The sequence below is a fragment of the Psammomys obesus genome, unplaced genomic scaffold (genome assembly GCF_907164565.1).
Source record: "Psammomys obesus unplaced genomic scaffold, mPsaObe1.curated_primary_1811, whole genome shotgun sequence".
Lineage (NCBI taxonomy): Eukaryota > Metazoa > Chordata > Mammalia > Rodentia > Muridae > Psammomys > Psammomys obesus.
Window position 1 is genome coordinate 525,548 of NW_026585523.1, and position 24,977 is coordinate 550,524.

Consider the following 24,977-nt stretch of genomic DNA (forward strand, 5'->3'; position numbering starts at 1 on the left):
TGAGAAGGATAGGACATAAGTACATTTAATCAAAAGTTAATACTAGAAAAATAAGTTAAAAAACTAAAAAGGAAAAGATTTTTTTAACTTTTATTAATTACACTTTATTCACTTTGTATCTCCCTGTAAACTGCTCCCTCCTCACCTTCTAATCCCACCTTCCCTTCCTCTTCTTCACGCATGCCCCTCCCCAAGTCCACTGATAGGGGAGGTCCTCCTCTCCTTCCTTCTCATCCTAGTCTATCAGATCTCATCAGGAGCGGCATAGTGCATGGAATCTTATAAAAGAAATGGGAAATAGTAAGATCTGGAGAGGACAGGAGCTCCACAAGAAGGACAATAGAACCAAAAAATCTGAACACAGGGGTCTTTCCAGAGACTCATACTCCAACCAAGTACCATCCATGGAGATAACCTACAACCCCTGCACAGACGTAGCCCATGGCAGTTCAGTGTCCAAGTTGGTTCCATAGTAATGGGAAGAGGGACTGCCTTCGACATAAACTGATTGGCCTCCTCTTTGATCACCCACCCTGATGGGGGAGCAGCCTTACCAGGCCACAGAAGATGACAATGCAGCCACTCCTGAAGGAAAAGATTTTTAAATTTTCAATAAACATACAGATGCTTTTATCCCTTTGCTTAGATTTCACAAGGACCTTTCAGCATGGCATTTAGCCTCAAGCAGATAATTAAGCTCTTGAAATAAAAGGGAATGAGACAAAGATGGTAAATAATTCTCACAGTAAGATGGAACTTGAATATATCAGACTATAGCCCTATGGTATAATGTAAAGAAAACACTTGTATGAGAGAGAGAGTTCTTGCTACATCATCAAACTTGCCATGAACTCCCAAGTTCAAATGACTCCCTACCTTCGCCTCATAACTTCTTGAAATTATTGGGATGTACCACCACACCTAGATGAAAAGGGGAATATTAAATACTGGGACAAGCAGGAGACTGAAGTGGAGAATCTCAGTTTGCAGGTCTCCCTGGGACACAGAGAGATTCCGTCTATTCTGGTTAGTTTTGTCAGCTCAACACAAGCTGGGGGCCTCTGGAAAGACAGAACCTTGACTGTGAGAACACCACCTTAAGTCTGGTTTGTAGACAAGTCTGCGGGGCATTTTCTTGATTAATGACTGATGTGAAGGGCCCGGTTCACTATGAGTGGTGTCACTCCTGGCCAAGTGGTCAGGAAGTGTCTAAGAAAGCAAACTTAGCGAGCCCTGGGAGCAAAGTGGTAAGTAGCACTCCTCGTGGCTTCTGCTTCAGTTTCTGCTTCCAGGTTTCTGCCCTGAATTCCCTTCATGACAGAATGCGATAGGAACCCGTAAAACAAATAAACCCTTTATTCCCCATGCTCTTTTAACACAGCAATGGGAAGCAGATTAAGATTTTTTTCAAATAAACAAAAAGAAATAAGACATGCTTTTACACAATGGAATACTACTCAGCAATAAAAAACAAAGAAATCATGAAATTTGCAGGTAAATTATGGGAACTGGAAAAGATCATACTGAGTGAGGTAGCCCAGAAGCAGAAAGACACACAGGGTATATACTCACTCATAAGTGGATATTAGACATATAATATAGGATAAACCTACTAAAATCTGTACACCGAAATAAACTAATCAAGAAGGTGGACTCTGGCTAAAATGTTCAATCCCCATTCAGAAAGGCAAAGAGGATGGACATCAGAAGAGGGAGAAAACAGGAAACAGGACAGGAGCCTACCACAGAGGGCCTCTGAAAGACTCTGCCCAGCAGTGTATCAAAGCAGATGCTGAGACTCATAACCAAACTTTGGGCAAAGTGCAGGGAATCTTATGAAAGAAGGGGGAGATAGTAAGACCTGGAAAGGACAGGAGCTCCACAAGGAGAGCAACAAAACCAACATATCTGGGCACAGGGGTCATTTCTGAGACTCCAACCAAGGACCAAAAACCCTGCTCAGATGTAGCCCATGGCACCTCAGTATCCAAGTTGGTGTCTTAGTAAGGTGAACAGGGGGTGTCCTAGTAAGGTGAATAGGGACTATCTCTGACATAAACTCAGTGGCTGGCTCTTTGACCACCTCCACTGGTGGGGGAGCCAGGCCACAGAGGAGGACAATGCAGCTAGTCCTGATGAGACCTGAGACCTGATAGGCTAGGGTCAGATGGAAGGGGAGGATGACCTCCCCTATCAGTAGACTTGGAGAGGGGCATGGGAGGAGATGAGGGAGGGAAGGTGGGATTGGGAGGGATTAAGGGAGGGATCTCCAGATGGGATACAAAGTAAATAAACTAATTAATACTTTAAAAAATAAAAAAGACATGCTTTTGCAAGTTAGAATAAAATGCAAAAAGTTAGATGTAAAATACAAAGGTAAATTATATACATTAGTGTGAGAACTTGGGACTGTACTAGCCCTTTAGATTTTAGCTTCATTTCTACCACCATGGAGACAATGGATTCTTGATTTCTTACCATGTATTTGAATGCCTAAACTGTGACATGAATCAGCCTTTTGACACCGAGACAAAACTGCTATCTACAAAGTAAGCATTTGAAAATCACCCAATCTTGTTACAAAATAAAATCACAAAGACGGTTTCATAATGTTTCAGTAAGCTTGGGATTTTCTGATCCCTCCTGAGTTACTATGGTGTATGTGTGGCTACCTGCCAATAGTTCAGCATGTCAAAGAAGGTTATTTGTGAGATTCTGTCATTTGAAAACTTGACAATATGCTTTCATTCTGCAGAATATTGACCCAGAAAGTTTATGTGACATTAAACATATTTGATTCTCTCGTTAGTAAAATAAGCAGGATTAAAAAAAAAAAAAAACCCTCTGGGCATTTGGAATAAAAGAACTATTCAAAACCAGAATTTGCCTATGCAGTATTACCTGGATCATTATAAACCTGAAGGAAAGCATTTTCCATCTTTAGGCTTTAGATATTTAGGGTTTACCTTCTCCATCTCTACTAGGATTTATGTTAGAATTACTGGACAGGTCTTGACTTAAATTCTTCGAATCAAAATAAACATGAAGGTTTGCTCCAACTGAGAATCCAAAATCTAGACTCCCTCATAGCATTGCCTCCTGTCCCTGTTCCCAATTAATGATGCATTCATGTCCCATTTGTAGAGTTTTATAAGTACATTTTTAATATTATATTATTAAGTATTATTAGCGTTTGAGACAGGGTCTCATCATACAGGCGAGGCTGACCTCAAACTTACTTTGCAGTCCAGCTTTGAATTCTTAATCCCAGCCTCCCTACAGCGAGGACAGCAGGTATGCCTGCGTAACCACACCTAGATGAAACTACAATATTTAGAAAAGTCTTTAGAATGATGAACTTTCTTTCTTAGCTATTTGTTATGTATCGTCGTCTTAGTTAGATAACTTCTGGTTGGAGACATGAATCCTGGGAGTATACAGCATAATTTCTCAACCTAATAAATACACTGAAAAATAAAAAGACACCTAAGATATAAATGTAAAACAAACTGATAAGAGGAGGGATAAGTTTGAAGCAAGGAACACCAAAGAGATGCATGCGTTGGCTCTAGTGAGCACCATGGACCAATTTGGAACAGGATTCTCCACAGTTCATCTGAAACGTCTCTGCAAACCGAAGTACACTGTCAATAGGACAAAATGGCAGCCAACAGCATGGGAAAAAATCTTCACAGAAGCTACATCCAACAGAGGGCTAATATCCAAAGTATAAAATGAACTTAAGAAATTAGACACCAATAAACTAAATAACCAAATTAAAAATGGGATACAGAGGTAAACAGGGAATGGTGAAGAAATACTTAAAGAAAATTTCAATATCCTTAGTCACCAGAAAAAAGCAAATCAAGATGACCCTGAAATTCCATCTTACATCCCTCAGTATGACTATGATCAAAAACTCAAGGGACAGCACATGCTGGCAAGGTTGTTGTGAAAGGGGAACACGCCTCTGTTGCTGGTGGGAGTGAAAACTTATAAAAAACAATGTGGAAATCAATCTGTCACTTTCTCAGAAAATTGGAAATAGTTCCACCTCAAGACCCAGCTATGCTATTCCTGGTCATATACCCAGAAGATGCTCTACCATACCACAACTATGTTCACAGCAGCTTTATTCATAATAGCCAGGAACTGAAAACAGCCTAGATGAGCCTCAACTGAAGAATGAGTAAAGACAATGTGGTACATTTACACAGTGGAATACTACTCAGCTATCAAAAACAAGAACATCTTGAATTTTGCAGAAAATGGCTGGAATTAGAAAAGATTCTTCAAGAGAGGGGACTCTGACTAAAACGCTCAATCCCCATCCTGAAAGGCAAAGAGGATGGACATCAGAAGAAGAAGAAAGAAGGAAACAACCTAGGAACCTGCCACAGAGGACCTCTGAAAGGCTCTGCCCTGCAGACTATCAAAGAGGCTGAGATTTTATGACCAACTGTTGGGCAGAGTGCATGGAATCTTATGTAAGAAGTGGGAAATAGTAGATTATGGAGAGGACAGGAACCCCACAAGGAGAGCAACAGAACTAGAAGATTTGAACACAGGGGTCTTCCCAAAGACCCATACTCCAACCAAGTACCAGGCATGGAGATAACCTAGAACCCCTGTGCAGATGCAATCCATGGCAATTTAGTGTCTAAGTGGGTTACATAGTAATGGGAAGAGGGACTGCCTCTGGCACAACCTGATAGGCCTGCTCTTTGATCACCTCCCCCTGAGGGGAGAGCAGTCTTACCAGGCCATAGAAGATGACAATGCACCCACTCCTGATGTGATCTGACAGACTAAGATCAGAAGGAAGAAGAGGAGAACCTCCCCTATCAGTGGACTTGGAGAGGGGCATGCATGAAGAAGGGGTAGGGAGGGTGGGACTGGGAGGCTTATGGGGGGATACAAAGTGAATAAAGTGAAAAAAATAATATATATATATGTATATAAAAGTTACACTCATGCAAAAAAAAAAAAAAAAGATTCTGAGTGAAGTAGCCCAACCCCTCCCAAAAGCATGCATGGTATGTACTCAATTACAACTGGACATTAGCCATAAAGTACAGGATAACCGTGCTACAATCTCCCGACCCAGAGAAGCCAAGGAGGGCCCAAGGGAGGATGCTTGAATCTCACTCAGAAGGGGAAATAAAATAGGCTTTAGAGGTGGATGGAGGGAGGGAAGTGGGTAAAAGACAATGGGGAGGGGAGCAGAGTGGGGGATTAGGAGTAGGCAGAGCAGGGGAGAGAGGGCCAAGTGAGAAAACAAAATTAGAAGTAGGGGATATCTCTGGGACATGTCAGAGACTTCTGATAGGGGAGGCCCCAGGAATTCTAAGGGGACCACCCTAGCTGAGACTCCTAGCAGTGGGGGTTATGGAGCCTGAATGTGACACCTCCTGTCATCAGGCAGGATTTCCAGTGGAGGAAAAAGGATACTAACCCCCCACAAAACCTTCAACCTAAACTTTTCTGCCTACAAACTGTCTAGGGATACAGAAGGAGCAAAGATTAAAGGAATGCTCAACCAAAGACTGCCCCTACTTGAAACCCATCCCACTGGAGAGAACAAGACCCTGACATTATTAATGTTACTCTGCTGTGCTTTGAGACAGAAGCCTAGCAAAGAACATTTCTCTATGATTCATCTTCAGCACTGGATCTTTCAGTTTCTAGAGAGATACAAAGACTGAATAATGAACTACGAGACCTAATCCAGAAGAGAATAAACAAAGTGTCAGAACTTCTAGTTATTGATGTACAATATTAAATAAAATTCTTTCACATAATAATAATTCACAATATATCTGTTGAATGACTAAACATTCAGTGATTAGTGTGTCAGAATAAGCTGACTATTTTGTCATAGTTCTCCCCCATTAAAGGTGTCTATACAGAAAACCATACACGTGTCAGGAGAATTCCAAACTTATTAATCAAAATTAACAGTTGATTATTGGTTATCAGAATGTATTAAGTCAACTCAAAGCAATATAATATCTACCAAAATGACTCATACATTTGGCTGTGGTGGTTGGAAACCCTCTTCAGCATGAACCATCGATGGGCTTGAAGTAGGTCATGATTTTTAAAACTGCTGGGCTTTCCATATGAACTCACATCTCATCTATTCTACCCACGTTCTGTCAATTGAGCCACTTTGGAAAGCAGCTTAATTTTTTTTTTTTTAATGTTAAATGACCTTTGGACTTTTGCTAGTCTTTGTTCCTGGAAGGATTTCCTACTTCTGCTTACCTAGTATTTCAGAATTTTGGAGTTATTCATTATAGACTGCATAGTAGCAGTCTCTAGACAGCCATCTTCTGTGAGATTTATATAATGGTGCCACTGCCCAGGTTTAAGCCTTTCTCATCTTCCAAAAGGCAGAAGTGGGTGATGCTTATCATCCATCTAGTCCGTGATGTTTGTCTCACAGGGTCTCGTAGTTCTTGGCCTCATGATGCTACTTGCCTATGTCTTTGCAGGTTTCACCAATGTGTAGCAAAACCAGTTGAGTAGCTCCATAAGCAAGGCACGATGGAACTACACATACCTAGCTGTGTTGTAAAATCTCACTTTAGTCAAATTAATCTCCAAGCAGTAGGATATGCCTCGTGGCTCCATAAGCACAATCTAAGCTCCATAAGTCATTGCAGCAGCTATAATCTCTGGGGACTATGAAGCAACCACTGTCATGCCCTTCTCAATATGCTGTGATGAGTGCTTTTCTACCTTTCATTTCTTTTCTTGAGCCAACTCATCCTATTGGCCCAGAGGTCCACCATGATCTTGCTCAAGTGCTAGTGTTCAGGGACATTTACCTCCATAGTCACCCCAAAATGAAAATCTTGAATTATAAGCTTTTCACTTCCTCCTCATAGTTCTTCTTTATGAACAGCAGCCTCTCCTTGAGAGCTTCAGTGCTCTTCTCTACAGCAGCCAAGTGATACTGGTATCATCAGTGACCTTGCACAGTCAATAGCTCCGCTCCTCTCCATAGATCAGAACATACATTAATTACTTTTCTCTTATTGTGATAAAATACCATGATCAAGGCAACTTATACAAGAAGGAGAAGGAGTTTATTTTGGCTCTTGGCTATAGGATGGTTAGAGTCCATTGTAGTCGGGTGGGATGGTAGCATGTGTTAGACGTGGTGGAATGAACAGGAAGCTAAATGCTTACATCTTCACTGTAAGCACGAAATAGCAAACAGGAAGTGGTTTGAGAGTATTAGCTATCAAAGCCAGTCCCCAGTGATGTATTTCTTCCAGCAAGGCTACACCATATAAACCTCTCCAAAGAACACCACTGTCAAAGGACCAAGTGGTCAAATCCTACTTGATGCCCTAGGAAGGTCCATTTCATACATGACTCTACAGTCATTAGGAACAATACAAGGATTGTTGGTCTCTGGAAGGATATTGTATTACCCATAGGATTTGCAAAGATCTGAGCACTCAGCACTTTGGTAGTATTGAATATAACAACCTCACTCTGACCTAAAGCTCTCTTCACTCCATACATTGCTGAATTTTGTTCTTCCACTTTCAATTATCAGTCTCCAGATTCCTGAAGGAAGCCAAACATTCACTGAGGGTTTTTTGTTGTTGTTGTTTGTTTTTGTTTTTTTTTCGTTGTTGCTGTTTTTTTGTTTGTTTGTTTGTTTGTTTGTTTTTCATGGTTTCCAGACTCTAGATGTTGCCCATCTCCACCTACTAATCCCCTGGCATTACCACAACCGGGTCTCTGGAGCACCAAGTACCCTCTGAGCTGATAGAATATAAAATCAAAATCTCGTCATCTGAGATCCTCAGGTCCTACATATACACAGACCACATTGACGACCAACTGGACTCAGGTTTGTGTAACCAAAAGTAATAATTGACGGAGAAAGAGGTGGAACGTGTAACAAAGCTCAAGCTGTCCGAGGACGATGGTAAGAAAACTACAACTTGGGTTTGGACCACCACAATTAGTTTAAACCATATAGTAAGTGAAAATGTAGAAATATATTTCTCATTCTTTACCTAGTTATCATTTAAACCATCTTAAGAATTATTTACATCTTACCTTAATATATCCCAGTATAATAGATAGATCCCAATACAATGGATAGATTTCTGAGAAATTCTTTATAATTCTTAGTATCAAGAATATATTCAAGAACCCCTTAGTTATTTTTACTAGAGCAGTTATTTATCAAATTGATATCATTATTCTTTTCTACTAATCAGTCGGAGTGCTAATTTCTAGATTTGGTTCCTACAGGTTATAATTTCAGTGTTTTGTTTTGTTTTATAAATTCCAGGGCAGGTCCCCAGTTTCTGATGGCTTTTATAAATATTTTCTCTTCTTTAAATGTTGTCAAAACTCTGATAGCATTAGTGAAGTTCTTTACTTGTCTTGGGTTGGTTTGTGCCACCTGCTGGGTATTCTTCCATCTGGGTATTCTCTTCCATCAGCACACAATAATATGATAGTGGCCACTCAGTCAACCAGACCCCACGACAGCACACTGTGATTCTAAAATGACTTTCGTCTTACCTCCTTCTCCCAAGCCAGCTCTTCCTGTAGAGCCCTGAAACTAGCAAACCTTTCACATCCATCTCAACCATTAAGGATGCAGTTTCCTAGGCAGCCACGAGCAAGCCGACTTTCTATAGTGTAAATAAAGAAGTAGATACCAAGCATGGCTTCATCGCAGCTGGTGGCAGAGTCATATTGCACATGCTGAAAGAGCAAATCAAAATGAAAGAGGCTCATCTCCCTGCAGGTAAGATTGACCATTGCCGGAGCCAAAACTTTGAATTCAGAATGAGTCCTATTCTTCTAGGCCAAATGCCAGTACTGACAGTGGTGGGCTTCTCTGAAAGGCACCAAGAGAACATCAAAAGTCAAAGAACACTGTGAAGAGAATTTACCAACCATAATTACTACAATCTTTGCTTGCCCTAAATAGCCACCAATTTCCCTGTGCCCTAAATAGCCACCAATCTCCCTCTCTTTACTGTTAATGAAGCAAAAGAGCACAAAAGTATTTCTAATTTGGAGGAGCCAAGGGAGTCTGCATGGACCATTAGCAGCAGAGAGCTTCATTATTAGGGGAAGAAGTCTCTCCCTGAACTTCGCATGGCTTTATGTGCAAGAAATCAGGAGGCAACCAGTCAATTTTAAATGTTAACCCTCACATTCCCATGGGTTCTTGTATACTATTGGAAACACAAAAGGGCTCTGAGCCTCACATATGCATTTTCTTTCATCATGAAATTGTCCTGACTAATTCAGTGCTTTCTTAAAGGACTGAATAACATACAAAGAAAGGTGGCCACATCTCCTCCCATTTCCTGTCCAACTTCTCCCACATCTCCCTCAACTACACATGTGTCTTTGTTGTGGCTATAGTTACTAACTCACCGAGCTAAGTTAGTTAGTTGTGCACATATGTGCATAGGTGTGGAGCTGTCCGCTGTAGCATGAGAATTCTACCCGTAACTCCATCCTCCAAAAAGAATGATTCCCTCTTAATAGTTTTAATCTATTTAGATTGATAGATGCATTTAAGTGTTAGAGAAACTTCCCTGCATGTATGTATGTATGTACATCATCATACAACATCAGTGTCCTGCCCTTGGAGGCAAGAACAAGGCATTTGATCCCTTGGGACTAGAGTGACATGTGCTGAGGACTGAATCCAGGTCCTGTGGAAGAACAGCCAGTGCTCTTAATCACAGAGACATCTTTACAGCCCCGGGAATGAGTCTTTTTAATTAAGTGATACGATTCATTACAATAACAATGTATTTATTGGTAAAACTTTTAAATAAGCATAACAATTTATGATCCTAGTTGCTTAGTAGTAATGTAATTCAGTGGCCATATACTATGTAGAAGTGTTGGATGTACGGTGCCCACAAAAGATCTGTTAGGCCATCAAATAACCAGTGAGAACAAACACGAATTCCCTGGCCCATGTTTACCAGTGGCTTGAATTTCTTGAGGGCGCATATCTCTACATAGTAACAAAAACACTACATTGAACTCCAAATTTCAAATATGAACAACTGAGAAATAAAACCTCTATAATTATACATTTCCTAAGCCAGATATATTATAATAGCCACAAATGTTTCTCCAAACAACTCCTGGATATTTACACTTGCTTCTGTGTGCACATTTTTTACTGCTCAAAACAAGATTAAAATCAAAATTTTGAGCAGAACCAAAAAAAAAAAAAAAAAAAAAAAAAAATCCCGGTAGCATGCCTTTCCAAGAACATTCTTCAAAATTGTCCTGAACACAGAACACTCCATCATTAGCCTTTCTGCAGATCTGTCACCACCCAATATTCAGTGCTATTTTATGCAGCTGGTATTTTTTTTTCCAAAGTGTGTGTGTATACGTGTGTGTGTGTGTGTGTGTGTGTGTGTATGTTTGTGTGTGTGTGAGAGAGAGAGGAGACAAAGAAGGAAACAAGAAAGAGCCTCAAAAATATTTAAGTATTCCTCCTTCTGAGCAAAGCAACAATGAACCTGAAGATAGGAACAAATACAACATACATTCTTTTACAAACTTTCCCTTTTTTTCATTTATTTATATAATCATTTCCCAGCCTGATTCCAACGCCCTTCCTCTTCTCCTCCATGTCCTACCCTTACACCCATCTCCTCTCATTTACCGCTCTCCTCCTTCTCAGAGAAGAGAAGCCCCTAAGGGGTACCAACTCACCCTGGCACCTCAAGGTGCAGTAGGACTAAGTGCATCCTCTCCCACCGAGGCCTGATGAGGCAGCCCAGCTAGGGGAAAGGGATCCAAAGCCAAGCAAGAGAGTCAGAGACTCTGCTCCCATTGTTTGGGGACCCACATGATGACCAAGCGGCACATCTGCTCCATTTGTGTAGGTGGTCTAGTTCCATCCCATGGCTGCTCTTTGGTTCGTGGTTCAGTCTCTGTGAGCCCTTATGAGCCCAGGTTAGGAAACTTCCCACACTTCTTACATTATCATATGAAGTGGATGTAGAGTCAGAATATTTGATATAATCACTCTTGTGTTTCTGGAGAACACAGCCCACTAACTGGCCTCCACAGCTTTTCAGAGGCATGTTTCTATCTTTGTGCAGACTCAGACAAGGTAAAAACTTGTTGTAGAGGAACCTGAATAACAACTTCACAGTTCCTCAAAGGTAGCACCTACCGCTTTGCAACAGGCTGAATTGTTATGTTAAGATGCCACTTGTTGCTTATTCTGTTTCAATCTATGTAGAATGATACTCCTTCAGGCATCATGCTACTTGGGTGATATTTTATAAACCATGTTAGATCTTCTCTGTACCTTATGATTCTAGCTAAAAAAGCCTTATACGGAAAGAATGCATTCTTAGAATGATGCAACTGTGAGGTAGGCCACTACTTAGCAAGCTTATTGAAAAACAATTGTGCATTTACCAGGTACGAAGATAGGCTAAAGTTTGTCTTCTCTCTTATGTCTAGACACCTGGTACTGGGTACAGCTCAATGACAAACAACAGCTCCTAAGAGCCCATTATTGGTCTCACTCCCAACCCCAAGAATCTTTCTGTATTTTCAAACAAATCAAATGACACTCTGCTCATCGTGGAATTATGCAAATGCTACTAGTCAAGGCTTTTTAGTCGGAAGCGTTTGTTGATAACATACACAGGTGCACCAGTAAAGCCTTCTATTTAGTCATTAAACTCAGTGATCATACAGTGTTGCTATTGGTGGTCCGCAGTTTGGGGTTCACTGTGATTTTTAGATGATCTCCCATTTTACCTCTGTAACCTCTGCTGCCAAGAGAGGATAATACATCCTGAAATCATCTGGTCTCACCGATGCTTTGTTAAAGGACTGAACGATACCGTTAGTAATGCTATGCCTATTTATCCCTGGGAAGGAGAGGTAGGTGATTATTAGGGAAAAGCTAGGCCAAAATTTCCATTTGAACTCTTCTTTACTTTTGCATTCACAGAGGCAGGGGGTGCCTCATACTTTGAACACTAACACATTAAGAGCAGTTGCATAGGTAAAAACTAAACGCAAGCACGACAGGAGAGGGTATTAAGCAAGATCTAAGAATCGAGGTGATCAACAAGAGCATTAACCTTTCTTTTTCCCAAAAGGAGGAAGGGAGACTCAGAGAACACAAGGGCACAGTGAATCAGCGGCAGGGTTACAGATTCTGTGCCCTCCAGGTTATTTTCCTGGATTAGCATAATGCCATGTGATTATCAGAAATTATTCTCCTTTCTTCAGAAATTAGATTGGTACATTTGAGTTACATGTAATTGTCTCGCCAGGCATATTTTCTCATGAATATAAAAACCTACAGCATTCTATTCGATTATAGGATGCCTGTGTGTTGCTTTCTAAATAACAGACACAGCACAGACTTGTTTAGGGTGGGGCTTCCTGGGCACTTGTATGTCTGGCAACGACATTGTGAAATAAATACCATCATGTTCCTTGTACCAACGTGAGAAATGAGGGGACAAGAGGTAAAGTGACCTGTTGAGAGGGACACACACAGGAAGCTAAAAAGCCACGAACTGTATCCACTAGTTCCTGATTGCTTCTGCATTCTCCAGTTTCTAGTACTGAACACAGGCATCAGGCCTGACCATACTTCATGTGCAGCTCTACAAAACTCAGGCAGATTGGTTTGCCGGCCTGTATTTTTCACGCTCTTCCACTACCACCATCCCATCCACTCACTAAGTAGAAGACAGAAGCAAGATCTGATTTGTTGATATCTATACATGCCTAAAATAACTGAAAAGTCCATGTGCTAATTTAGACCAGAAACTAAAAACAAACAAACAGATATATAATTCCAAGATGATAACTGAAGGTTAAATTCTCATCTCTGTCATCACATTCTGCCTTATCACAATAAAGTCTCTATACTGCCAAGGAATGAAAACATTTGCAAATGTTAGCAACAGATTGGGTGAAGCAGGGGATAGGGTACAATGAAAAAAAAAAAGATGTTAAAATATATAACCCAAATAAGCAAAAGCTTCAGGATATCAAAATACTATGAAAGGACATAAGTGTTATATGATTTTTAGAAATTTTAGAAATAAGGACTGATGATAGTATTTTAATCCCTAGATATTCTGAAGAAAAAAGTAAATGTCATGGAACCCTCATGGGCATAAATCATGGGAAATAAAGGCATGAGAAGAACATTTGGAGGTGACAATTTTTTTTTAAGTTATATTAAAAAAAAAACACCTAACTTAAGTTCTTATGTGCTCAATGTTATATTAGCACTATAAGACAAACAACAAACAAAACCACTGTTACCCTCCTTAACATCTGCAAAGGAAGGCAGCTTATAAAACTGTGCAGGAGTTATGAGTACTGATCAGAGCAAGTTTAAAGAGCTGGCACACAGCAGGGAGAGCAAAGTGCACAAGATGCTCAGGGAAGCTCATCAGAGAAAATCACCTCCATGCTGAGCCCATGGAAGCTGAACCTTATGAACAGAAGCAGGCAAATAAGGAAATATGGGCTAGAGAGCTGGGGAGATAGGGTGATGCCAGGACCCTGTGCAGGTAGCAGGTCATAAAGGGCTGGAGTGGTTTTTGCCTCAGGAAGCACGAGGAAACAGATTTTAAGCAGGAGAAAGAAGGGCTACATCTACACAGGTTAGAGTACAAGCAAATGACAAACTAAGATGAGTCTATGATCACGCAGGAAAAAGACAACTGAAGCTGGACTAAAGAGCGAGTTAGCCGAGGGAAATCTCAAGACAGATTGCTTCTAGAAACTAACCTATAGAGCAGTATCTAGGGGCAATGTGGAAATCAGTGCCGTGGAAACTCCCTGGAATCTGTAAGAGTGACCCTAGTGAATTCTCCTGCTAATGGGGGATACAGACACCACATGGCCATCTTCTATAATCAGGTAAGGTTCCTAGCAGTGGGACTGGGAAAGCAACCCAGCCACAAACCCTACTTACAATCTGTCCTACCTGCAAGATTTTCTGGAGTAATGGGCAGATGTTGTAGGAGTGGCCAACCAATGGCGGGTCCAACTTGATCCCCATGCCAGAAGAGGGAGCCTATGACCAACATTGCCTAGATGGCCAGAAACCAGAGGTAGGACAGCCCAGAGACTCAGGATAGAACCAAACACAACTGACAAAAAAAAAAAAAAAAAAAGAAAGAAAGAAAGAAAAGGCAATGAAATGATTCCTAATGAAACTCTGCTATCCTCATAGACTGGTACAAACTGTCATCATCAGTTGTTATCCAGCAGCTGGTGGAAACAGATGCAGAGACCCACAGCCAAATACTAGGTGGAACCAGGGATACCCCACAGAAGAGGGGAAGGAAGGATTGCAGGAGCCAGAGAGGTCAAGGACACCACAAGAACACAGCCCACAGAATCAACTACACTGGGCTCACAGAGACTGAAGAGAGTAGTACGAACCCTGTATGGGTCTCTAGGTCCTCTCCATACACATTATAGTTGTGTAGCTTGGTACTTTTGTGTGATTTTTAATAATGGGAGTGGGGGTTGTCTCTGACTCTTTTTGCCTGTGTGTAGGACCCTTTTCTTCCTAATATGAGGGTTTGTGCCAAGTCTTACTGTAACTTGTTATGCCATGATCGGGTCATATCCCAGGGAGGCCCACTCATTTCTGAAGGGAAACAGAGGAGAGGATCTAAGGCAGAAGGAGGTAAGGATAGGATGAAGGAGGAGTGGAAGGAGGGGAAGTGCAGTAGGGGTATAACATAGGAGAGAAGAAAAGAGAGAGAGAATTTAAATGGGTATTGTGTTGAATCTGTACATCATTTTGGTAATATCATCACTTTTACAATATTAGTTCTGTCAAAGGCATGGAAGATATTTTCCTGGACTAGTGTCTTCTTCATTCTCTTCAATGCAGAAGTCTTTTACAATAGAGGTTTTCATTGTAGTTTTCACTGGAGAGGGCTTTTACTTTCTGGGGTCAATATATTCCTAGTTGTTTTTAAAGCTATTCTGAATGGGGCAGGTTTTTTTTTTTTTCTTGATTTCTTTCTTAGAATTTTTTTTTTATCTTGTCTCCACTACTGAAAGTATTTTTTTTTTTTTCTAAATCAGGTCTATGAGTTTTTAGCCAGAGTCTATAGGGACCTTTAAGTAGAGACTCATGTCATTTGCAAATGAGGATCTTTAAAGCCTTGTGTTTTTTTCCTCTTTGTATAGCTAAGATTTTTACTGCTATGTTGAGAAAAAAAAAACCACATATTTCACTTCTAATTTCAGAAAAAAAAAAAAGGCTTTTAGCATTTTTACCATTTATTATAATGTTGGTTACAAATCTGTCATGTGAGGTATGTTAAAATATGCTCCTTCTCTTTCTAAATTTTTCAAAGTTTTTATCATGAAGAGATATTCAATTCCAAGAAAGGCTTTTTCTGCATGTATCATGTGATCCATCCTTAGTTCTTTAACAAATGGTGCCACTCATCATGGTTACTCCCATGTAAGAAAATGAAACTAGATCCATGTGTCTGGTCCTGCACAAAAATCGATTCAAAGTAGGTTCTATGAAATTAAAAGCTTCTTCAAAGCGAGAAAGAAAGAAAAGAAACAAAGGAAAAGAAGGAAAGAAGGGAGGGAGAGAGAGAGGAAGAAGTGGGAAAAGAAAATCATTAGAGTAAAGATACAGTCTGTAACGGGGGGGGGAAATTTTCTAAATATAGTGCAGTCAAGGCATTAATATTTAGAGTATGCAAAGAACTGTTTTTAAATACCAGGAAGAAAAATGAAGAACAAATAATTTAATAAATAAGTAGACCAATTAGCTAAAAAGACAGTTCTCAGTAAAAGAAATACCAATGGCAGCTGAAAATTTGAAAAAGTATTCAACATGCTCAGTCACTAGGCTAATATAAATTAAAACCACCTTGAAAGCTCATGTTATAATAACCAGAATGAAAGAAGACCTACAAAATAAACTAACCTTGGGCCCATGATGGAACACAGAGACTGAATCACCAACCAAAGAGCAGGCATGCGCTGGACCTAGACCCCAAACACATATATAGCAGATGTGCAGCTTGGTCAACATGTAGGGCCCCTAACGACTGGAGTAGAGGTTCCCTCTGTCTGTGTTACCTGCCTCCAGATCCCTTTCTCCTGGCTGGCTGCCAGGCATCAAGGGGAGAGGATGCTTTTAGTCATGCTGCACCTTGAGATGCCAGCGTAGGTTGGTACCCCCTAGGGGTGCCCCTTTTCTGAGAAGGAAAAGAGGGAGAAATGGGCAGAGGGGGCATAAGGGTAAGGCTGGGAGGAGAAGAGGGAGGATGCTGGGATCAGGCTTTAAAGTGATTAAATACATACACACACACATACATACATACATACATACATACATCAGAATAAGTTCTGGTGAGTTGTGAAGAAAAACTTTTATTCACTGCTGATGGGAATGTTAAATTGATTTGGCTGCTATGAAAGTGCCTTACAAAAACAAAAATACAACTACCATATATATGATCTAGCTGTCCAACTCCTGGGTATAGAACCAACAAATTATAAATCACCATTAAAGAGACACTTGCATATCCATGTTTATGGATATAATTGTCACATTAGCTAAGAAACCGAATCAACCAAAGAGACTGAATTAATCAAGGATGATTCGTATCATCTCTAGATACCTATCTAAAGATGAATGAGTAAATAAAATATAGTAATATAATGGAATTTTATTCAGCAGTGAGAAAAAAACGAAACCATATTCCCAGGAAAATTGATAAAACTAGGGATTATTATCTTAAGTGAAATAAAATTGACTTAGGACAAGCCCCAGGAGTTTTTAATCTTACATACAGACTCTAAAACCAAACATGTATATATGTCTATATCTCTTTATGTGTGTGTACAAGCGTGTGTGCATGTGTGAGTGTGTGTGTTTGTGTGTGGATGCATGCATGCATGCATGTTCCTGTGGGGGGGGGGTGAGTGCATCTGTCTTTTATGCAACTAGAAAGAGAACCATAAAATCAAAGATAAAAATCTTAACAGTGGGGGAGGTGTGAGAGAAAAAAAGAGAAGGTAAATTAAAATCTTGTGACATGAAAACCAAAGGGGAATGTGGTGATTTGAATGAGAATGGCCACAACAGGAGCATTTGTTTTAACTCTTGTTCCTCAGGCGGTGGAAAATTCTGGGAAGGACCAGGAGGTGTGGCCTTGTTGGAGGAGTTATGTCGCTGAGGGTGGGATTTAAAGTTTCAAAAGCCCACATCATTCCTGTGTAGATTATTCTGCCTCATATTTGTGGACCAAGGTGTAAGTGCTAAGCTCTTGCTCCAATGCCATACCTGCTTACCTGCTGCCCTACTGCCTGCCTCTAGGTCACAGGCTCTATCCCTATGACACTGGAAGCCCCACGTAAGTTCTTTATTTTATGAGTTTGCTTTGGCCATGGTGTGTAATCACAGCAGTAGAAAAGTAGCTAAGATAGGGTGCTATTTGGAGTAAAGAAAGGGACAGCTCCAGGGTGAGAGTGTGTGAGAGTTGAGAGTGGGCAGGGGGATAAATAAAAGCAAAGAATAAGTACATACATATATGGAAATGTCATAATAAACCAGTTCTTTGTATGATAACTTAAAAATTTTTACATAGGAGGGTAAGAAATAAAGAAGTAAGGAAAAAATGAGGAAGGAAGGAAGGGAGGGAGGAGAGAGAGAAAGAAGGAAGGAAGAAGAAAGAAAAGAAGGAAGGAAGACAGTCGAGAGGGAAGGAACTAAGTATTTAGTCAACTAATAGAATAAAATAAATAAACAAACAAATAAATAAATAGATAAATAAATAAATAAATGGCTGAATAGAACTTGTGTGTTTGGTTAAAACCAGTATTTGCTGAGGTGAGGTTCTAAACACCCAGGGAAGACCATGTCTATGGAGGAAAGCCATTAATCCATAGTCACACTGACTATGTAAAAGACAAAAGTAGAAATTTACTGAGAGTCACTTAATAGAAATACAAGCAATGCACAAACATGAGCCACAGATCTCTCTGAATCATTGGAATTAATTTTCCCCATAGAGTAACTCGATATATCCTCATAGCATTTCAAACTTCACCAGTAATAGCAAATTGTTGAACCATGTCATATTGTTTTTCATTATAAAAGTATGGCACCTAATTTATCCTTGGAGCATATCTCAACTTATCCTAGCCACATTCCATGCGTTCAGTAGCCATGTTTGCCTGGTGACCAACAACCAATGCAGACTGAAGTGTAGTAGAGCAGCTGGACTAGAAGAAAGATTTGGGAATCATCACTGAGGTGAAAATAGCCCTGGTGGCTTGGGAAGCATATGTGTTTGGAGGAAAAGAAAAGTTTACATATCCACCAAAGACATTGGCATTTAAAGGAAAGAGAAGGGGTGTGATGGTGACTCCAAGAACACTGTGTTTTTCAGACACAACAAAGCAGATGAACATATGAACTCACAGAGATGATAACAGCAAGCATAAGATCTGTGTAAGTTCAAGCTAGACAAAAGGACACCATGAAAGAGGGGAGGTGGACATGAATTCCACCACTAGCTGAGGAGCCATTCACAAATGATTAATATTGGGGAAGGGAAAGACAGGTTTGCTCAATGAAGTGACACCTGGCATATCAATCAAGATAGGTTCCATCCTGTCAGCACAAACTGGACTCAATGAGGGAGTAGGGGGTGGCGAAGTTGGGGAGGAAGTAAAGATAATCAAAATGCACTGTACGCAATTCCCAAAGAATTAATAGGAAACATCTGAAATGAAGACCTACATGCATACACACACTATTGACAGCATTATACTTCATCAGTGTAATTACACATGGAAGCAAAGGAAATTATATAAATCTAGAGACAGGAAGAAGATCAGGGTATAGGAGTTAAGACGGCTCAGCAGTTAAAGGTCTGCCAGCAAGCCCTCCCCCCCAAAAAAATCTAAGTCCAATTCCAGGAACTATATGGTAGGACACTCTTCTCTGACCTCCATATAGGTATCATGGTCGACATGTGTCCCTCCACACACAATAAATAAATACAAAATGTGATTAAAATTTTTAAAAAGAAAACTTCCACAACTCTGTGAGTCCTTTCATCAGTACAGGGCTATGGTAAAGCAGTGTTTACTGACAATATAGTCTAAGATAGACTTAAGGTCCTGACTTAACGTCATTGTCCTGGGGCTCCTGGAAGGATGCTGCTAGAAGCAAGAGCTTCCAAGTAAACACTTTCCATTATACCACCAAGAAGATGAAGCGTGATGTCATTTAACAAATGATAAACTTGACTCGGCCTTTTACAGGGCAGCCGTTAGTTCTTCGCTTGGACATTGGGTATCATGATCAATTTCAAATATTGACTTGATCCCGTCACCCAAACTGCTAGTGTTGGGTCACAGAGTCTTAAAAAACTATACCACAGCTCTGGGCTCCAGTCAGGTACAAACAAAAGTGTGAGAGAGAGACAGTGTCCTAAGGTCACTAATGTCAAACAAAAAATTTAGGTATAGTGAAAAGGAGCCAGAGATGGGGCTTAACAGAAAAGAAATCACACCCCCAAGTATTGGATTTTAGCAAATGGGAGGAGAGCAGGGCTTTGCTTATGCAGACATGTAAAGCCTCACTCCTTGCCCTCTGGGGACTGCTTGCTGAGAGAAGGGGGCAACAGCTGAAAGTGAAGACAGCAGCATTTGCCCCGGGGCAAACAGCACAACAAATTAATCCTTTCTCCATGAAACACAACAAAGTTTGTATCTAAGCTGAATTCAAATTGCTCATTAGCAGTGACATGTTCCTAATGAGGTTATAATGCTCTGGGACAAAGATCAAGCCACTGAGCACTGTGAGGGAGGGCTAGAAGCGAAGTGTGTGTAATTAGAAGGACCTGGGAGCAGGGTTGTCCAAAGGTTCCTTTGCGTCACCTGGGCTTGCTCATTCGGGATGTCTGAGCTCCGTGCTCAAAGTCTGCACTTCATGCTTCCTCCTGCTGCTGCGTGCTGCCCCATACACTCTTAAACTGTAGGCCTCCCAGCTCACTGCAGTCCCAACAGCCTTCTCCTAGTGAGGGAACAGAGCGAAACCACCACCCACCACCGGGTGCCTGCCAAACTTCCCTGGGACCAGTTTGTGACAGCTGAGTATTTGGGCATAAACCTGTGGACTGACTTGAAATTTCAAAGTAGACGGGCAACAAATCCTCTTGGATATTATGGTACTAAAGGGGTTTCCAATACATGAGGTTTTGTATTTTAAATCTGGCGGTGGGGTGCGTTAAAATAAAACAGGGTGGCCATTTCCCCCTGCCAGGAGTCTTTGGGATCTTCTTAGAAAATAACATTAGGACTGTCATCTACCTCATCAGACCCAGACTAGGAAGATCATGACCTGTTTTTGCGGCTGAGGGCTCCAAAGCCCGAGGGATCTCCAAGAACTGATATTGGGACAAGCGTGAAGCACAGCGGCGCCCTCCGTGTCCCACAGTGTGCTACCACGTGCCCCAAGAGACCACCTAAGCAAACCTGAAAGAAAGTCATTTGGAAAAAAGTTTGGCAAATGCCTACAAATAAATATCACGAGGAGGAGGACCTCCCCTATCAGTGGACTAGGGGAGGGGCATAGAGGGGAAAATGGAGGGAGGGTGGGACTGGGAGGCGAGGAGGGAGGGGGCTACAGCCACAATACAAAGTGAGTAAATTGTAATAAATAATATTTTTTTAAATATCATATAAGCACATCTTATTATCATCATGTAGTAGGAGGGAAATCATATATAAAAAAAAAGAAAGAACTGATTTTCATAGATTCCTCAAACATTCCTTAAAGCCAGTTTTTGTTGAAGCATGAGGATGATAATGGAAGTCAGGCTGCATTCCTGAGAATGAAGAAATAAGCTACACTCTGCTCAAGCAAAATTAGAAATGAAAAATACCTCCTTCTATCACTCTTACATTACTCACTGGGGTTTGGGCCCTTTAACAGTGGAGAAAAGAGTGAGCACTTTGGAAATCAGAAAGAGAAAATATTTGGACTATTCGGCGAGAACCTGATTCGTAAGTCTTCCAAAAAAGAATGAGAAGATGCAGTTCTCTATACACTTGATATGCGGCTAGTGCAACCCTGGCCTTGTGACTCTCCCCTCTGGAGTTTACTCCTTCAGATCAGTTGCCAGTGTGGTCTGATGGAATTACTTGGCTTAATATTCATGGAGTTGGGACACTTAAAGGGAGGAAATAAGTATGGCTAAATATATACAATGCATTTGAAATAGGTAAAAGAGAGAACCCCAGACACTCAGCAATCATTACCTGGAAATTAAAGAGGGCAGAAGCAATCCTATTATGCATTATAAACAGCCCAGCTGCCGACTTAATGGTAGCTTGAGTAGCATAACCAAGGAGTCCTTGCTCCAATATTAATAGGAAGGGTATTGTACGAATCCAATAGTTCATGAAATTAACAAGGAAAATGAACCAGAGTTAAGCAACCTGGCACATAAGAGAAGCCATCAGCAATTGCTCCCCTGAAGCACACTGAGCACTTAAAAAGAGCTTGGGCAAAGCACATGTATATAAATGAGGATGGCATTTTTGGAATTTTTTCAAATAATACTTTTCACTTAAATAAATTTCGAATATTGTGCCGGACATAGTCTTTTAAAGAAGAAACTGTTAACTCAAAATGTCAATAAGTGGTTATGGGCTATGATATCTGACCTGAAGAGATTGGCAGCTATCATTTGTGCCAGCATAAAACCACCATAATTCTGTGACTTTGCAGTGGTCAACGTTAGTCCCACTTCAATTTTAAAGAGATAAGTACTTCAGCTTATCAGAAAACTATTTCCCTTCTATAAGCTTGGGCCTGCCTGAATGCCCATTAACAAGCTAAGAAGTGGAGTTATTTCTACTTACAAACCAATAGACATACGATGAAAGAGAATCGTGTCCGGGCAGATGCTTCCAGGGACAATGTGACTGAAGCTTGCATTAGTCAAACATGTGTCTGAGAGGGTTTCCATAGAAGCAAGAATGTGACTTCCATTTTTCCCAGACAGGGACCCATCCAAGTCTTCCAAAACTGCTGCATGAGGAAATGGAAATGCTACTAAATTTGGAGAGTTTGCAAACTTCAAATGCCTGGTCTTCACAATAAATCCACCTACAAATTAGAAGACAGACTGTTAAACATGACATGACTCTAAGCTAAATTCACAAGACTCCTTTCAGTACTTTCTCTAGAATGTTACATAGTTTTACAGTTCATTCAGTCATTAATCTAAGAAAAAAGGAACACAAGTGTTCCCTTATGTCACATACATGCTAGAGATATTGGGAGCCAAGAATAGCATGGCAAAACAGAATTCAGTTTGTTCTGTGGGGCAGTGATTTTACACCAGGGGTTCTTTCATTCTCCAAGAGACACTTGGCCATTCTTTGGTTTTTCACATCTGTCACGTTGCTGGTGCTACTTAAAATTGGAAAGCATGGCCAAGACATGCTGGTAATTTTCCTACAATAAATAGAACTTTCTTAATAACAGAACAGTTGCCCCAAATACCAAGCATACCAGGTGAAGGGTGGGGGTGACTCTTCTTTTAAGAAACAGAAACAGCAAGCACTAGTTCCCTGAGCACTAAAGATGTTATACTCTAGTCTCTTCACCTTTCAGCTTCCATTCCACTGTCATAACCCTGACCTCATCAATAATACCTCAAACTATGAGGCTTTCACTTTAATCGCTTACTTTAAAAACCAACATTCTATTGGCCTAGTATAAGTAGTATTAGGAGCACACACATTATAAATATTAGCTCCAGGCCGCACTTCTTGGCACATACTCTGATATCACCACCACTGCCAGCCCACCTAGTTAGGAAAATGCTTAATTCACGCATCCCTATCACTGAAGGGGAAAGTACACAATATCCAATACATACATGGCCATACCATTGTGCTAACTACGTTGTTAAAAAAAATATGAACAAGATGCACAAAGACGGAACATTTTCATTCTGCTTACCAGTGGATTACATGCAGTGAAGCACATATAATCTATATTTCGTAATGCATATAACTTACTAATATCATAGTACCCTTGCCTCTCTAGTGTCCTTATGTTGTACATATGTTTCATTTCCCAAGAAAAGCCTGATGTATGAAATCTCTAAGATTTTGCCAATGCTATTTTTAATACTTAAAAATCATCTTTCTTTCCTGTTGTAGATTTCTATCAGCCTTTGAAGCCTCGCAGGAGAGTCACCCCCTCCAACGCACACCCACCCGGGTCCTTCACTGACTGTGATCACTTCACCCACTCTTCTCATCACTCTTCTGAAATTGCACTCTCGGATATTTGATTTTTTTAAAAAACTATGGTGTTTTCCATGTTTGTACCCTCTAGTTCCTTATGCAGAGTCAGGAATAGGCAATTTTTAAACAAATGAAAAGAGTATTTACCCAACAATATCCAGTGACAAGATTTTTTTTTTCGGTATCTGATGAATGACATGAAATCATGAGAGAACTGGAGAACTATGAACCGAAGTGTTTGCCATAGGGCATTTTAATATTCCTATGACTGCTTCACAGTCTTATACTCAAATCCCCCAATGTTTGGCTCTGCCTACATAGGGGTAAAATAGTAAAGTGGGAACTTGCTGATTACTCATTTAATTAACAAAAAACAAACAATTATCTAAATTGGTGATTCAAACCACAAGAGCATATTTACTTGAATTACTTGGTTTGGCTGTTTACAATGATCAGATCAACTAAATCGTTCTCTGCCTCTTTTTACGTTGGCCCAGGAGTCCTCCAGGAAGTTATTTCGTACCACTCTATGTCACAGTTAACAAGTCATCAAGAATTGCCCTTGTTTTCTTTGTGTACACATCACAGCCTAAGTAATTGAAAGCATTAAGTAACCTGGCTCTAACTCTTTCAGCAGAGGTGTGTGCAGGTCAGTTTATGTCTATGTGTCCATCATCCAATTTCATTTTTTCATATTATGGATAAGCTCCTCATTATAGGCAGCAGCCTTTCTTCCACACACTATTTTTAAAATGGGCACTAACCAAGAGTGATGCCTCTGCTCTATGAAGCTGAGAGACTAGATGAGTGAGCCATAGAAACATAATAACAGGATGTGACACTCACTGAGACATTACAGAGCATGGGAACTCCAGAAGATGGGGGGAGCACCTATCCTCTTGAATCCCTCTGTGAAACTTGAACAGTTTCTGTTGATATAATCTTACAAGTGAAAGAAATATTGACTCATAAAGCTTCTGCCCCTATTTGTCATACTCACCTGAGCACTGGTCTTGTTTACCATTCGTTCTGTCTGTTCAAACTTACCCTGTCCTTGGGAACAGCCAGAACAGGTTCTGATGGCCACACAGTTGAGATCAAAATTAACGAAAGTTGTATTAGAAACCAGCAGTTCCCATCTTTTGGGAGTTTTAATCCCAGCTGACATACATAGACTTCCCTGTTATTTTTTGAAAACAGAAAGAAAAGGAAAAAAAAAAAGTAAGACTACCAGTCATATGAAATGTAGTCATAATATACAAGTAAAAATAGTTAAAACAAGAAAATTACAAGATATGCTCTGAAATTATTAAAACAAGAAAGATTATATAGCCAACTTAATACTCATATTTATGAAAAAAGAACTTATATCTAGAAAATAGAAAGAAAACCATAAATATCAAAAGTGAAAATATAACTTAAAATTAAGGAAAAAGTAAAGACATAACTCTAGAGTGAAATGTGTCCTGATAAGTAGCCACATTTAACATCATATAAAGTAGCAAAATGTAGATAAGACACATAACTATTAGAATTTTCGACTTTTTTAAAATGACGGTATCAAGGAACTATGAAGCTGATGTCCTTCTACTAAATGGAATGGCTTGCAATGGAAACCACTTTGGCAG

At 40.3% G+C, this 24,977-nt stretch overlaps 1 protein-coding gene across 1 annotated transcript in view; it reads right to left on the reverse strand.

Moving 5' to 3' along the window:
• Pkhd1 (PKHD1 ciliary IPT domain containing fibrocystin/polyductin) overlaps window positions 1-24,977 on the reverse strand; it is a gene marked incomplete at its 5' end in the record, with an annotated part of 436,563 nt that overhangs the window by 206,223 nt on the left and 205,363 nt on the right. The window contains 2 exons of the mRNA XM_055605696.1: window positions 21,952-22,198; window positions 24,397-24,529. Of these exons, the coding sequence (XP_055461671.1) occupies window positions 21,952-22,198; window positions 24,397-24,529 (380 nt within the window). The remainder of the gene's footprint in view (window positions 1-21,951; window positions 22,199-24,396; window positions 24,530-24,977) is intronic.